Source organism: Schistocerca piceifrons, chromosome 3 (genome assembly GCF_021461385.2).
Source record: "Schistocerca piceifrons isolate TAMUIC-IGC-003096 chromosome 3, iqSchPice1.1, whole genome shotgun sequence".
Classification (NCBI taxonomy): Eukaryota; Metazoa; Arthropoda; class Insecta; order Orthoptera; family Acrididae; genus Schistocerca; species Schistocerca piceifrons.
The window spans coordinates 963,155,478-963,172,167 of record NC_060140.1 but is presented as its reverse complement, the minus strand read 5'-3'; the positions used below and the strand labels follow the sequence as shown (position 1 = coordinate 963,172,167).

The window sequence follows — 16,690 nt, the reverse complement described above, 5'->3', positions numbered from 1 at the left end:
TCCTGCCTCGGGCATTGTTGTGTATGATGTCCTTAGGTTAGTTAGGTTCAGGTAGTTCTGAGTTCGAGGGGACTGATGACCTCAGCTGTTGAGTCCCATAGTGCTCAGAGCCATTTTTTAATGCAGATGAGTAGCAAAAAAAAAAAAAAAAACAGTTATGTTTGGATACAGCATTAGTAGTGTCTTGCTTTACACAGTTAAATCGTTTAAATGTCTGGGAGCAACTTGCAAAGTGATACGAAATGGAACCAGCGTGTGAGGATTGTGGTAGGGAAGGAGAATGGCCGAGTACGGTGTATTGAGTGTAATGTAGGAAAGTGTAGTTCATCTGTAAAGGAGACCGTATATGGGAAGCAAGTATGACCTATTGTTGAGTACAGCTCGAGTGTTTGGGATCCGTACTAGGTCGGATTAAAGGAAGCCATCGAAGCAGTTGACAGGCGGGCTGCTAGATTTGGTACCGGTCGGGTCGACTGCACAAAGATTCTGTTGCTAATAACATACAGTTGCGCGTAAGGACCACTAAGTTAAGGTAGCAGAAATTAGAACTGATACAGAGTCATATAGACAGCCGTTTTTCCCCTCCTTGTGTTTGCGAGTGGAACAGGAAAGGAAATGACTAGTACTGGTATGAGGTACCCTCCGCCACGCGCCGTCACTTGGATTGCGGAGTATGGATGTACATGTAGACATAGGGGTAGAATTCGAGACTCAGTTTCAACACGATCTTTCTCACTCACCGACATAGCAACGATACAAACTGCCATGCTACACCCTACAGTTCGGAGCATTTTAGCGGCAGGTGGCTGCAAATCTGTTGGCATGAAGAATAAAGACGTTAAATTTGTAGAAAGTTTGTTTTATTAAAAAGCTGTAAGAGTTTTCATAAAACATTCGGAGGCATTACTTTTTCAGCAGGCCCTCGTGGATTCGTATGCGAAACTTCACAGTTCCCGTGGTCCTGTGTCGCTGCGTGCAGACATACCATATTTCACATTCGCTGATTGACCATATAGTGTGCGAATTGTATGACCATTTCACGAAATAGCAATTCCTCCATTATTATTTCATCAACAGCGTTCAGTGGAAAACGTGCCACTGCAGCACACTTCCGGCAAAACGGTCTCACTTCTTTTCAGTCCCTGCATTCTTCAATTAATCCCAGAACACGTTTTTTTTCCCTAGATTTTGGTTGAAGCGAAAATTGTAAACTCCAAGCGATGTTCCAGATATCACTGTTTTCTTAGCTTTAATTGCAACAGTTTCAAAAACAAACACTGGAATTTTCGGTAACCATATAAGCATCTTCTTTTCGATCCGGAAAAAAGTATTTCATAGCTGGTTTGATGGAGCTCTCTGTGCTACACTATCGTATCCAAGCCCATTCATCTCCGAGTAACTACTGCAACCTACATCATTCTGAATCTGCTTACTGTATGCATCTCATTGTCTCCCCAACGATTTTTATTTCCCACGCTTCCCTCCAGTATTAAACTGGCGATCCCTTGTTGTCTCAGAATGTATTCTACCAACCGATCCCTTCTTCTGCTAAGACCGTGCCACAAATTTCTTTTCTCCAAAGTTCTGTTCTATACTTCCTCATTACTTACGTGACCTACCCATCTAATCTTAAGCGTTCTTCTGTAGCACCACATTTCGAAAGCAATTATTCTCTTCCTGCCTAAACTGTCATCGTCCGTGTTTCAGTTCCATACAAGGCTACACTCCACACAAATAATTTTACAAAAGGCTTCCTGACACTTAAGTCTATAATCGATGTTAACAAATTTCTCTTCCTCAGTAACGTCTTTCTTGCCATTACCAGTCTACATTTTATATCCTTTCTACTTCGACAGCCATCAGTTATTTTACTGTCCAAATAGCAGAACTCTTCTACCATTTAAGTGTCTCTTTTTCCTAATTAATTCCCTCAGCATCGCCTGATTTAATTCCACTACATTCCATCATCCTTGCTATGCTTATGTTGATGTTCATCTAATATCGCCCTTTCAAGATACTGTTCATTCCGTTCAGCTGCTTTTCCAACTCCTTTGCTGTTTCTGGCAGAATTGCAGTGTCATCGGCAAACCTTAAAGTTTTTATTTCTTCTCCATGGACATGAATTCATACTCCAAATTTTTCGGTTGTTTCATTTATTGCTTGCTCAGTGTGCAGATCAAACAACATTGCACATAGGCTACAACGCTTTCTCACTCCCTTCTCAACCACTGCCATCTCATAACCGTCATCTAGTTCCTCTACAAATTGTAAATAGCTTTTCGCTCCCTGCATTTTACCCCTGTCACCTTTATAACCTGAAAGAGAGTTTTTCAGTCAACATTGTCAAAAGCTTTATGTAAGCTTGTGGTTCGATGAACCCTCTGCCAGGCACTTAAATGTGATTTGCCGAGTATCCATGTAGATATAGATGTAAGCCTACAAATGCTATAAACTTAGGTTGCGTTTCCTTAACGTGTCTTCTGTGGGTCAATATTGCCTCTCGTGTTCCTACATACCTTCGGAACCCGTACAGATCTTTCCTAAGGTCGGCTTCTACCAGTAAAGGATTCGTGTTAGTATTTTGCAACCGTGATTTATTAAATTGAAAGTTCAGTAATTCTCACACCTGTCAGCTTTTGCTTCCTTTGGAATTGGAATTATTATATTGTTCTGGAAGTCAGAGGGTATTACGCCAGTCTCATACATCTTGCTCAGCAGGTAGAATTTCGCCATGGGTGGCTCTCTTAAGGCTGTCAGCAGTTGTAACAGAATGTTGTCTACTCCAGAGGCCTTGTTTTGTCAGGTAGCAAGCCAAATAAAATATAAAATACCTTCGCCTCCTTTTCTGTGCTTCCGTCGTCGACGTGTATTGTGCGCGGTTGTAAGTGTTATTTCGAGAAAGTGTCTAATTTAAGCCTTTTGACTTAAAAGTTAAATTAAAAAAAATATTAAGAGACAGTTGATTTCTCTTCAAGCCATTCATTCCAGCCACCAATTATCCATAATAGCAGTTCCATTTTCACATAGGATTTTCTACACTTCTTCACAACCGATCACCAGGATTCTTTCGTCAGGAGCAGACCGACAGCCAGTTTTCAAGCTGTTACCTTCAGTTAACTTGAAAGTGTCTTCGCTCAGGTCACTTTCCGAAGTAAAACCAGGGTTCAGGGTCGTCCCAATAGCTCCTCCTTTTCCTCTATATGAAACACATTCCTCGATTTATCATTGTTTGGCATTTTTGCGGTATAATCTAAACCTTTCTCTTTCAAATATGGAAATTCTCTTTTAAAAATTTGATGAACGGGCCTCTTTTTTGTTCGAGTGCTCTTTTCCTGTAGTTATGCGTTCGTTCTTTAATCTATAGATCTGTTTCATCAGGTGGGCATGAATGCTGGCGTTCAGGCATAATTCGGACATATGCAATTTTTAAACAGCTCCGGCACTTACTCCGTTCGGAATTCAAGCACAACCACTTCGTACACACATCACTTATTCATCCTTGAGAAGACACGCTTCCTTTTCATTTAATTATTCCCATTACACACATCGTGTAGAATTCAAGTAGCGTGCGGAACTGCACATAAACGAAGGCAGTCGTCAACGGCTTCGCTTGACTGACGGTGACTGTGGTCGGGAAGTCCACGTAGTCACAGAAGGAATGCAGGTGACGTGCTGCTCTTGTAGGTAAACGTAGATTATTGGCTTTTATTTTTCATTCAGTTCCTGCCTTCGCAGTGTGAATTTGTGTGTGCCAATTTTCTTTGGAATGTTTCTTTTTAATTGCTAAAAATGGTATGTCTAAGTATGTAAGTATACTTTCCGTCACTAATGAGAAAAATTACAATTGATTCACATTATTTTAAGTACTTACATAAAAGAAATCAATACATCTACATTTAATACATTTAATTTTTCTCAGTTTTTTGTGTTCTGTCAATTCTCGAGTAATTTTACTATTTTCATTTGTTACTTTGAAGTATAATTACCATGAACAATACACACTTTCAACTCTGTTTCTTTTTTTTTTTTTTTTTTTTTTTGGCTTTGAGAAATGATAAGGCAGAGTGTGAACGTCTTCTTTGTCGGCGGTTCTTGATACTTTCTTTTTTAACACTTACTCTTAAGAAATTCACTAACAAAAATGAAATAGAATTACGTGTTACGCTAAATGTGGAGTGAACAATAGGAATTAGTTTACACCTGGATCGTTAGTGTAATTACCAGTAGCTATCAAATCCCGATATAGTCTGTAGAGAAAAGTCGTGAGATATGTAATTTTAATTGTTGCTATATTTGTGTTGTTCTGTATGTTTTTCTATATATTCAGCATTTAACATCAATGTTAAAAACATCAGTGGTTAGGAATCGATTATTATCAGCCTTCGACGTTTTTGGATCAAAGATGAAATCAAAGTCAGCATCGATATTTCACCAGTATAGCAAATTCGTAACGGGTGGTGGAATCTGCTACTGCGATAACAGTCCTGGAGCTCACGTGGAGCTCATTGTACGACGAGTCGCTCTCATGCCTCTAAGTCAGTCCGTTGGGTCCTCTCGTGCAGTTTCATCCCATGTTTAACGTCTGTAATGGCTCACGGTCCAATACACAATGACGAAGTCGCTCACAAAACATGTTCCCTTTTGGAAGTGTACACTGACGGAAATAAAATTGGCAGCACCAAGAAATAATTAACATAGGGAAACGAAATTTCGGTTGGGGTTGGGTTGTTTGGGGAAAGAGACCAAACAGCGAGGTCATCGGTCTCATCGGATTAGCGAAGGACGGGGAAGGAAGTCGGCCGTGCCCTTTCAAAGGAGCCATCCCGGCATTTACCTGGAGCGATTTAGGGAAATCACGGAAAACCTAAATCAGAATGGCCGGACGCGGGATTGAACAGCCGTCCTCCCGAATGCGAGTCCAGTGTGCTACCGTTTCGGGAAAACATTTGTCTAGGTAACATATTTAAGTGGTTTACGTTGGAAAATCACAAGTTAATGTAAGCATGAGGAATTCAACTTCCACCGGGAAATGCTGATACATTAATGACCGGTGTAACCGGCAGAATGTTGAATGGAAGCATGCAAGCGTGCATGCACTGCGTTGTTGTACGGGTCGCAGATGTCATTTGGTGGGATGGAGTTCCATGTCTGTTGCACTTGGTCGGTCAATACAGGGACGCTTAGTGCTGTTTGCGAATGACGCCGTAATCGCCTTCCGATGATGTACCTGTTATCCCAATCGGAGACAGGTGTGGTGATCGAGCAGGCCAAGGCAACATGTCTGTCACCGTGTTGGATTACAACAATTGTGTGTGGGCGAGCGTTATCCTGTTGGAGACACACCTCGAGTGCTGTTCATGAGTGGCACCATAACGTGTCGAATCACCAGACTGACGAACAAACTCGCAGTCAGGGTGCTTGGGATAACACCGAGCGTGTTCTTGCTGTCACACGAAACCGCACCCCAGTCCAGTGTGTCTAGCATGTAGACAGGTTGGTTGCAGGCCCTCAACTGGCCTCTTCCTAACCAACACATGCCCATTACTGGCACCGAGGCAGAACCAGCTTGGATCACGAAACCCAACAGACTTCCGCCGCCTCCTCTATCGATCTCTCGCTTGACACCACTGAAGTCGCTAATGGGGGTGCTTTGGGGGCAGTGGAATGCACGCTACAGAGCATCTGGCTCCGAGATATCCTTGAAGTAACCGATCTGTTGAGTCACTGTGGTGCCAACTGCTGCTTAAATTTTTGCTGCAGACTCAGTACGATGCGCCAGAGGCGTCACGCCGGACACGATGCTCTTTCCTCTCGGTAATGGTTCGTGACCGTCCGCAGTCCGGTCTTGTTGCGTCTGTACATTCTCGTGGCAACCGCAGCCAGCAGTCATGTACGGTGTCTACATTCCTTCCAAGTCTTTCTGCAGTATCGCGAAAGGAACAACTAGCTTCTGATATTACAATTACACGAACTTCTCCAAACTCAGTGAGATGCTGATAATGGCGTCTTTGTCGCCTTAAAGGCATTCTCGACTAACACAATTGACCACGGCCAGTCTTAAAACTAACAAACGCTCACGACCACTACATCGAGTGTTTAAAGCGCTCACGACCACTACATCGAGTGTTTACAGCGCTCACGACCACTACATCGAGTGTTTAAAGCGCTCACGACCACTACATCGAGTGTTTAAAGCGCTCACTACCACTACATCGAGTGTTTAAAACGCTCACGACCACTACATCGTGTGTTTAAAGCGCTCACGACCACTACATCGAGTGTTTAAAGTGCTCACGACCACTACATCGAGTGTTTAAAGCGCTCACGACCACTACATCGAGTGTTTAAAGCAGACCTTATTTGCATCCTCATAGTGGCGCTACTGGCTCCAGTCTTACGCGACTGCTGCGGTATTTGAATAGACATCATTTTTCAGATGTAGAAACAATTTCTTCTTGGTTTTGCGATTTTATTCCGTTAGTGTATGATGCTTTCTTAATTGAAAATCTTTATGGACTGATGAAAGAAATGAAAAATGTCTTTGATAGCGAGAATTAAGCGAGCGTGTGCCGAACAGTGTGTTACCTGTTCAGTGGGTGACAAAAACCATGCAGATGCACACAGTGACACTGAAAAGATAGCAATTGCACCAGAGATGATCAGCGCTCTGTCATTCGGTCTCTTCATTGAGAATCTTCATTACAGAAGGTATTAATGTCAACTGCAGAATGTAGTTCCTGTTTAGTGATCTATGTTCGCTACAGCAGTAAATCTACGAACGACATTAGCAGTTTACTGAAGATGTTAAACACGTGATTGTTGCCCCATGTTTGGGTTGATCACACTGCGGTGTTACATTACGAATCCACAAAATAGTTCAGGCATCACAAGAAGAACTGCAGAGTGTAACTAAATGACATTGCAGGAATTGTAGAGATTAGTCATGGCTCGGCGCACCACACTGTGGTCCTACCGACAATGTATCTGCAAGATGGGTACCTATATAACGCACTCTGAGACTGCCACAACTTATGTGACACGTTGAACTAGAAGGTATGCTTTTGCAGTGTACATTTCCACTGTATAGTATATCGGGGTCTTCTACCACAAACTAGAAATAAAGAAAGTAATCAGTGGCGCCATTTCCGTTAACCCAAACCACAGGAGTTCTGAACACAGCCTTTAGTGATGCGGGAAGGGATATGGTGTTCCATTTTGTATAGTGCCTGCGTCGTGCGTTAGCATTACACTGTCGCCACAGACTGCTCTTACTACTGCTACTGTATCACACTGAGACGCCCTAAAATCACCTTCAGCATACAATCTAATCGAAACTACACAGATTGCGGCCTGTAGGTGTTCTGTAAGAACATGACGATCCACTAGCAGAAGCATGAAGTTTGAGTGTTTTTCACATGTGCCAAAATCACCAGTGTTCCCTCGAGTGATCTCTGTATTCATTGTTGTTGTGGTCTTCAGTCCTGAGACTGGTTTGATGCAGCTCTCCATGCTACTCTATCCTGTGCAAGCTTCTTCATCTCCCAGTACCTACTGCAGCCTACATCCTTCTGAATCTGCTTAGTGTATTCATCTCTTGGTCTCCCTCTACGAGTTTTACCCTCCACGCTGCCCTCCAATACTAAAATGGTGTTCCCTCGATGTCTCAGAACATGTCCTACCAACCGATCCCTTCTTCTAGTCAAGTTGTGCCACAAATTCCTCCTCTCCCCAATTCTATTCAATACCTCCTCATTACTTATGTGATCTATCCATCTAATCTTCAGCATCCTTCTGTAGCACCACATTTCGAAAGCTTCTATTCTCTTCTTGTCTAAACTATTTATCGTCCACGTTTCACTTCCATACATGACTACACTACATACAAATACTTTGAGAAACGACTTCCTGACACTTAAATCAATACTCGATGTTAACAAATTTCTCTTTTTCAGAAACGCTTTCCTTGACATTGCCAGTCTATATTTTATATTCTCTGTGCTTCGACCATCATAAGTTATTTTGCTCCGCAAATAGCAAAACTCCTTTACTACTTTAAGTGTCTCATTTCCTAATCTAATTCCCTCAGCATCACCCGACTTAATTCGACTACAATCCATTATCCTCGTTTTGCTTTTGTCGATGTTCATCTTATAACCTCCTTTCGTAGGCAAACTGTAGTCATAGCCCACGCAAAGGAACAATGACTGGCAAAAGTTCTGTTCTGATAAAGCTCGAGCAGATTCCAAAACAACCTCAGTTTAGCGGGTATTCAGAGACGTCGAGGGAGTATGTGAATCTCCATTTAGTAAGAAGGAGATTGTTCTGAAAGTTGATGCATGCTTGCATAACAGGCAACAATAAAAAAAAAAAAAATTTTGCCTTTACATTTGCCTTATCCACATACTCATATGTTCAGCATGATGGTGAGTGTTTTCGGAATTAATTGCTTACGAAACTTACTCATAAAATAATCTTTGCAACTCATGTATGCATTTTGTGTTAGATATATCATCAATGAATTAGACCGGCCGGGGTGGCCGAGTGGTTCTAGGCGCTACAGTCTGGAACCGCGCGACCACTACGGTCGCAGGTTCGAAATCTGCCTCGGGCATGGATGTGTGTGATGTCCTTAGGCTAGTTAGGTTTAAGTAGTTCTAAGTTCTAGGGGACTGATGACCTCAGAATTTAAGTCCCATAGTGCTCAGAGCCATTTGAACCATTTTTGGATGAAATATGTTTTAAAGAAAACGTAACTTTGAGGCCTTATTACTAGTGCGGTAGGAAGAGCTCGCGCTGGCGATGTGAGAGCTGTGAGGCAGACGGCCTGTCCGCAATCTGTTCCAGGCCATCAACGGCGGCATCGTGATGGTGAGCTTCTTCAACAACTTCCTCAGCTGCTCCGACAGCGCGTCGCTGCATGACGTCATCGGTAAGTCGCCAGCCACGGCTCGCCCCTCCTGTCCGCAGAGTTCGGCGCCGAGGCGGACCAGTCCGCGGGCCGGCGTCGCTTTGCCAGACCGCCGGCTCGCCACGGACCAGCTCTGAATACCGCTCCCTGTAATTGTACTGAGAGCAGAGTTACCGGCGCGCCGACGGCCAAGCGTGATAATTACACACTGCCTTCCTAGAACAACTAAGCAAACAACGAGTATTTGCAAGTTAGGCGGTGTGGTCATTATCTGCTGCAAGTAGATAAATATTCATTTCTCAAATTCAAACGTCTTTTTCTTGTTCCAGTCTGTATTTATCAACGTTGAAGAAGCGTTTCGTCTTTTACGTGAAGGTGCCTCAGTGGATTTTTTTTGTGGCGGTGTTCGTAGCGACAAACAATTCGCTGTAGAAACGGCTTACGAAGTCACCGCCACACTTTTAATAGCGGGCCGACCGGTCCGCTGGAACAGTGAACAGAAAGATGAAAACCCAAACACTCTGATTAAATAAAAGTCGGTACTTATCTTTATTAACGAAGATACAGAACACAGTAGTGAACGCCGGGTCTACAGAGATCTGTCTAGTTCGAGTCGGAGCGGCTAGGTCAGCGTCGGCTGACGACAAACAACAACTCTGCTGCGGTGAACACACAACTGACTAGCAAGTACACAATTCGGTGGCGAGTATACAACTGAGCGGCGAATACAGATCTGTCCTAGCGCTCGCGACTCCAGCGCATAAGAAACCAGAAGCCAGCGGTGGCGCGCGCAGACTTGCGGCGATTTCCTGTCTCGCTGGCGCTGCTTATGCGGACGGCGTCCGGACTTTGATGCTGCCAACCTTTTGGCAGCGGGCTCGGGTGGCATTACTGGCTAGGATATAACAATTTTATCTTGAAGAACGCAGTTTTGTTTTTATATGGAACAATTACACATGAGAAAACAGATGACGCCATAATCTTACATTAATAAATTATTGCTTACAGTTATTTTTTTTCTGCCGAAATTTGCGCATCCTTACATCAGTGTAACAAAACAGTTGTGACACTCCGTCTCGTTTTTGTTACCCACCACTCCGTCTCCTTTTCGTTACCGACAGCGATAGCAGCGCTCCATGTGGCCAGCAAGCGACACTAGTGGCAACTATGTCGAATCATTGCGAATACTAACGTTTTTACCCATTTACAGCGTACACACTTGGAGGTACGAAACTGTACAGTACAGGACAGACTGCTTATGAATCTCTTGTAATGCACAGATGTGTACTGAGTAATGTAGTTTTCCTCTAATAATGAAAAATTGCTAGCAAACGCTAGAAGCCATGACCTTTTGCAGAAAGTCGTCGTGTATCTTCCCAGCAAAGCAGAGTATTGTTTGCTACACTTTCAACTGATTCAGTGAAGTGGAATATAAGAAACAAACATGGAATATAATAACTACATTAATTAACGCTCTAAATATCCTACCATAAATGTAGCGTAAGGGAAATATCACACAGACGTAATAATAAACCATCAAATGCAATAAAACTGTTTTTCAACATTGAAGAAACTAATACAACAAGTTTTACTAAATCTGAGCCACAAACGACAAGAATCTTAAATACGCTCTCTTTTGAAGCAAAAGTAATTACATTTAAAAAAATATTCGTGTATTACAAAATCGAATGAAGTATAAGAATGGGGGAATCATTAGACTCCACAAAATTGTTTTAAGTCACAAGGAAAGGGCCTGTGGTAATTACAGACAGAAAATAAGAGAAATGTGTGCTTTTCATGCATGAAATATGTGTTTATATTCTCTTCCTTTCAGCAGAATAATCTGCAAATCTATACATATTCAAAAGTATTTCTTCATGAATAAGTAGTAGTCTGTTATTGAATCAGTACGATATGGCTGTTTTTACACATATTTCACGACATTTCATGTCTCTTGGTAATTTACTAACGCATGGAATGCAAAAGTGTAACAACTATTTCTTTAACTAAGACCGCTTGGGGCGCTAGTGTCGCTCCGGCTTTCAAACGGTAACAACGTCCGCACCAGAGAGTGTGGTAATAGGTTAGAGGCCTCACTGTCATTTCACCATTAAGAGTCGACACAGTTTGATGCTACGTCTTTCTGTTTTGTAGTATTTATATTTCGTAAGCTAACTGCTATGGAACACCATTAATCATATTTCTCTAACTGCAGATTTTTCTTACGAGACCTGAGCGTGATTTCTGTCTTCACTACTTGTTCACTTGGGGTCTCTTTCCTTTTTGTAAGTCTTACGAACCTTATGAAGTAATATATGTTCGTTTCCTTTCTGTTCTCCTCCCGCCTGCCGCCCCCCTCCCTCTCTCTCTCTCTCTCCCTCTCTCTCTATCTATCTATCTGTCTTCGTACGTACTTATATACAGGATCATTCCCTGATGTCCAATGGAAGATATAGGTTCACAGTAGCGAAAATGAACAATATATATATATATATATATATATATATATATATATATATATATATATATATATATAGGGTGAGTCACCTAACGTTACCGCTGGATATATTTCGTAAACCACATCAAATACTGATGAACCGATTCCACAGACCGAGCGTGAGGAGAGGGGCTAGTGTAATTGTTTAATACAAACCATACAAAAATGCACGGAAGTATGTTTTTTAACACAAACCTACGTTTTTTTTAAAATGGAACCACGCTAGTTTTGTTAGCACATCTGAACATATAAACAAATACGTAATCAGTGCCGTTTGTTGCATTGTAAAATGTTAATTATATCCGGAGATATTGTAACCTGAAGTTGACGCTTGAAACCTCCGACGTTCAGTTGCGTGTTGTAACAAACACGGGCCACGGTCGGCGAGCAGCATCTGCAGGGACCCGTTTCATGTGTCGCTACATCAGCAATTATATGGTGATGATTTTAATCATCGAGTGCAATTCTGTCAATGGGCATTAACAGAGAATGCGTTGCAGTTCTACCTGTTTACCGATGAAGCGGGTTTCACAAACCACGGGGCAGTGAATCTACGGAACATGCATTACTGGTCCGTGGACAATCCTCGCTGGCTCAGACAGGTAGAGCGACAGCGACCGTGGACTGTAAATGTATGGTGCGGAATCATTGGCGACCACCTCATTGGTCCTCACTTCATTGGAGGAGCCCAAACAGCTGCAACATACATCGCGTTTCTAAAGAATGATCTGCCAACGTTGCTCGAAAATGTCCCACTGGAAACGCGTCGACGTATGTGGTATCAGCATGTGCACGTGCACATTCCGCCATTAACATTAGGCTGACCCTTGACAGGATGTTCGACGGGCATTTCATAGGACGTGGAGGACGCATAAATTGGCCAGCCCGTTCTCCTGATCTTACACCTCTGGACTTCTTTCTGTGGGGTACGTTAAAGGAGAATGTGTACCGTGATGTGCCTACAACCCCAGAGGTTATGAAACAACGTATTGTGGCAGCCTGCGGCGACATTACACAAGATTTACTGCGGCGTGTGCGACATTCGTTACGCCAGAGATTGCAATTGTGTGCAGCAAATGATGGCCACCACATTGAACATCTATTGGTCTGACATGTCGGGACACACTCTATTCTACTCCGTAATTGAAAACGGAAACCACGTGTGTACGTGTACCTGACCCCTCATGGTAATGTATATGTGCGTCAGTGAAAAAGACCAATAAAAAGGTGTTAGCATGTGGGCGTAATGTGCTGTTCCAGTCTCTTCTGTACCTAAGGTCCATCACCGTTCCCTTTGGATCCCTACGTAATTTGGTGCTCTCCGATACACACGATCGAACAGCGGAGGAGTGGTACACAAGCGTCAACTTTAGGTTACAATATCTCCGGATGTAATTAACATTTTACAATGCAACAAATGGCACTGATTATGTATTTGTTTATATGTTCAGATGTGCTATCAAAACTAACGGGGTTCCATTTAAAAAAACGTAGGTTTGTGTTAAAAAACATACTTCCGTGCATTTTTTTTATGGTTTGTATTAACCAATTACACTAGCCCCTCTCCTGACGTTCGGTCTGTGGAATCGATTCGTCAGTATTTGGTGTGGTTTACGAAATATATCCAGCGGTAATGTTAGGTGACTGAAGGGTTGGCATGTAAATAGTAAACAGGTACGTGTTTCAGTGTTTTAATTACTTCCAGAGTAGTCACCAGCATTGGGCATAACCCATTGCCAGCGATGTGGAAGTAGTAGCCGGCTTGTGTGGCCGAGCGGTTCTAGGCCCTACAGTCTGGAACCGCGCTACCACTACGGTCGCAGTTTCGAATCGTGCCTCGGGCATGGATGTGTGTGAAGTCCTTAGGTTAATTAGGTTTAAGTAGTTCTAAGTTCTAGGGGACTTATGACCTCCGAAGTTAAGTCCCATAGTGCTCAGAGCCATTTGAACCATTTTTTTTTTTTTTGAACTCGTAGAATACTCTCAGGAGTGCCAGTTGTGTTGACAGTTCGAGCGGCGCCGTCTATTGCGAAGTTCTGAAGCGAATGCCGTGAAGTGTTTCCTTCAGTTTTGAAATCGAGTTGAACTCAAGAAGGCTTAAGTCAGGGCAGTGCAGTAGGTGGTATAGCACTTGGCAGCCCCCCCCCCCCCCCCAATCAGTCAAACAAATCCGTAACAACTTGCACTGTACGTGCTTGAGCATTGTCCTGCAAAATGAAGGTCAGGGTCCTGCAGAAAGTGTCATCACTTCCGTCTCTAAGCTGGTCGTAAGTTGTGTACCATAAATAAACAGCATAGAGAGAGAAGTGATGACACTTTCTGCAGGACCTGACCATCATTTTGCAGGACAATGCTCAAGCACGTACAGTGCAAGCTGTTACTGATTTGTTTGACTGATGGGGCTGCCAAGTGCTATTCCACCTACTGCACTGCCCTGACTTAAGCCTTCGTGATTTCAACTCGATTTCAAAACTGAAGGAAGCACTTCACGGCATTCGCTTCAGAACTGCTACAAATTGGTAGGGCAACAGACAGCGCCGCTCGAACTAACACAACTGGCACTAAGAGTTTCCTACGACTTCCACATCGCTGGCCATGGGTTATACACAATGCTGGTGACTACTTTGAAGGTCAGTAAAACACTGAAACACGTATCTATTTTCTAGGAGCTGTAAATAAATAGTTGTCACTGTTAAAGTTCAAACCCTCGCGTGTGTGTGTGGGGGGGGGGGGGGGGGGGGGGGATTGCGGACGTGAGCATATGATTTTTTGTTTTTTACTTCAGAGACGTTATCATCATGTTAAGACATTTTGAGCGAGTGGGATTGCCGCTACTTGCGGTGGGGGTTAAGGAAATTTCAGTGTATCTCAAACACTCTGACTGAGTTCTTCGAATGGTATGGTTAGAGGCCACGTGGCCACGTGGAGTGTAATCACAGAACCATTAGGGGAGCGTGGCACTGTTCTGATAATCACTTGTCAGGGTGCCGCTCTAGAATTTTGATTATTAATAGTGAGTCGTTTGTTGTGTGCTTCTGGTGATTCAACACGATTTTCTTTTGGGCCTTTTTATAGTAATTTCCTTGCAACATTAGGAGGAGACTTTACGTATTTACTCTCGGCTTTTGCTTCTGATTCTGTTCTCTGAGATGATCTATAGCATTCACATTGTTATGGCTCCCTCGTGGATGCGTTTCAAACGCAGAGGAGTCTTATACTACACTGTGGACCAAAACTGAAGCATCAAACGCAGATTTTGCAAGGGTGCGTTTATTTTACCACGAAACAGGTGATAGTAAAGTACAAACAATGTAGAGAATGCAGACCATAAATAACTGCTCTATGCGTAACTGTAGCCAAAAGTTTTCTTCGTTTTTTTCCAACTTAACGGATTTGCACGCACATTTCGACAACTGGTTAGTGTGCTCAATATGAGGTGTGGCCACGTCTGGTAGCAATAAATGCCGGACAAGGACGAGCGTGCTGTCAGTGATACCACCAATCTCATTTTGAGGCAATAACGCCCATTCTTACTGCAAAGCTGCTCGCAAGACTCGGAGACTGGTTGATGGGTGCTGACGTGATGCAGCCCGTCTCCCTGGTGCATCGTCTTCCACGTTCCTTCCAGATGTAACATTAACACTAAATTCGAATAAATTATTGCTATGCAACCACTTACGTTAACAATTCCAGTGAAATAAGTATGTGACAAGAAGATAGTTTGAAGGGGTATTACATGTGGAGGGTGATAAAGGAACGAAGTAAAGGGCAGAATGAATATTTCTAACAACAGAATGTATAAACATGTTTTTTCGAAACTAGATTTGAATCTGGTTAGGTTGATACCCAATTTTTTATTTCTTACTCTTCGTTTGGCCATAAAAATTCGTAAAATATCCAATGCGTACTTTCAATGGAGTTTTGTGCCGCTTCGCCAAAAATGTGACCAAAACTGAGAAAGCACAGTAGAATAGATAGTGTGGGAAGCGTTGTAGAACGACGAGGGCTAAGTGAAGAAGAGGGAAAGTACTGAGCTGAAGTTAGTTTTAATGTTTTTTTTTTTTTTTTGTTTCCTTTTATACACTCTAAGACAAGGAAGAAATGCTGTTACTGATAATGCATTTAAAATGTGCATGTACTGATAAACAAATGATTACAATTTCAGGAAAAGTTGATGACATATTGAAGACAAATTGATGACAAATTGAGCAAGTTGATTCACATCTAGCCCTTGTGCCAGCAGTACGTCGGCTTTGTTTGGTAGAGTTTCTGAGGGATATAGTGCCACATTCTGTCCAGCTAGCCGGCCGGGATGGCCGTACAGTTCTAGGCGCTACAGTCTGGAACCGAGTGACCGCTACGGTCGCAGGTTCGAATCCTGCCTCGGGCATGGATGTGTGTGATGTCCTTAGGTTAGTTAGGTTTAATTAGTTCTAAGTTCTAGGCGACTGATGACCTCAGAAGTTAAGTCGCATAGTGCTCAGAGCCATTTTGTTTTGTCCAGTTGCCGCGTTAGATCGTTAGAGTCCCTAGCTGGTTGGCGGGCCCTGCCCATAGTGCTCCAAATGTTCTCACTAGGGCAGAGATCCAGTGACCTCGCTGGCCAATGCAAGGTTTGGCAAGCACGGAGACAAGCGGTAGAAACTCTCACACAGTCCACGTGGCCATTAATTATGTAAGCCCAGAATGGTTCGCCCTGAAGGGCAACAAACGGGGAGTAGAATATCGTCAGCCTACTTCTGGGCTATAAGTGTGCCGCGGATGACAAAGAAAGGGGTCATGCTACGAAACGAAGTGACGCTCCAGACAATAGCTCCTGCTTGTCGGACAGTCGTAACATGCACTGCCAACGCTATGCGAAGTACTTGACCCATTTGTACAGTGGTGAAACGTCTCTTATTCCAGGTATGGTGTTACCATGTGAATGTCTACATGTATTGTTGTGTTCTTGCTGTATATCATGAAACAGTGATAATGAGGGACCTTTGCAATTTGGCGACATAATGTCGATTCATCATAGATGATGTATACTAGGAGGGGAGGGGGGAATGCCTTTTTAAGCAACGGTAACTACTAGAGAACCTTTTGTCAATTATTTTTCGAATTCTCGAAAACAAAGGGTCTTGGCTAAATTGTTATTGTTTTGTAGATATATGGAACCAATGCATTGTGTTCTTAGGTCGTTTGGAGGCTTCGAGAAGGAGAATATTAAAAGGATATGATATCAGCGCAGAAATGCAGATTCTAACTACTTAACACTGGCATCTGTTTGTACTACAGAGTGA

At 43.0% G+C, this 16,690-nt stretch overlaps 1 protein-coding gene across 1 annotated transcript in view; it reads left to right on the top strand.

The window, feature by feature from the left end:
* Window positions 1-16,690, top strand: part of LOC124789267 (dipeptidase 1-like) — a 1,467,693-nt gene that overhangs the window by 1,238,837 nt on the left and 212,166 nt on the right. The window contains exon 11 of the mRNA XM_047256565.1: window positions 8,845-8,929. Coding sequence (XP_047112521.1) covers window positions 8,845-8,929 — 85 coding nt within the window. The remainder of the gene's footprint in view (window positions 1-8,844; window positions 8,930-16,690) is intronic.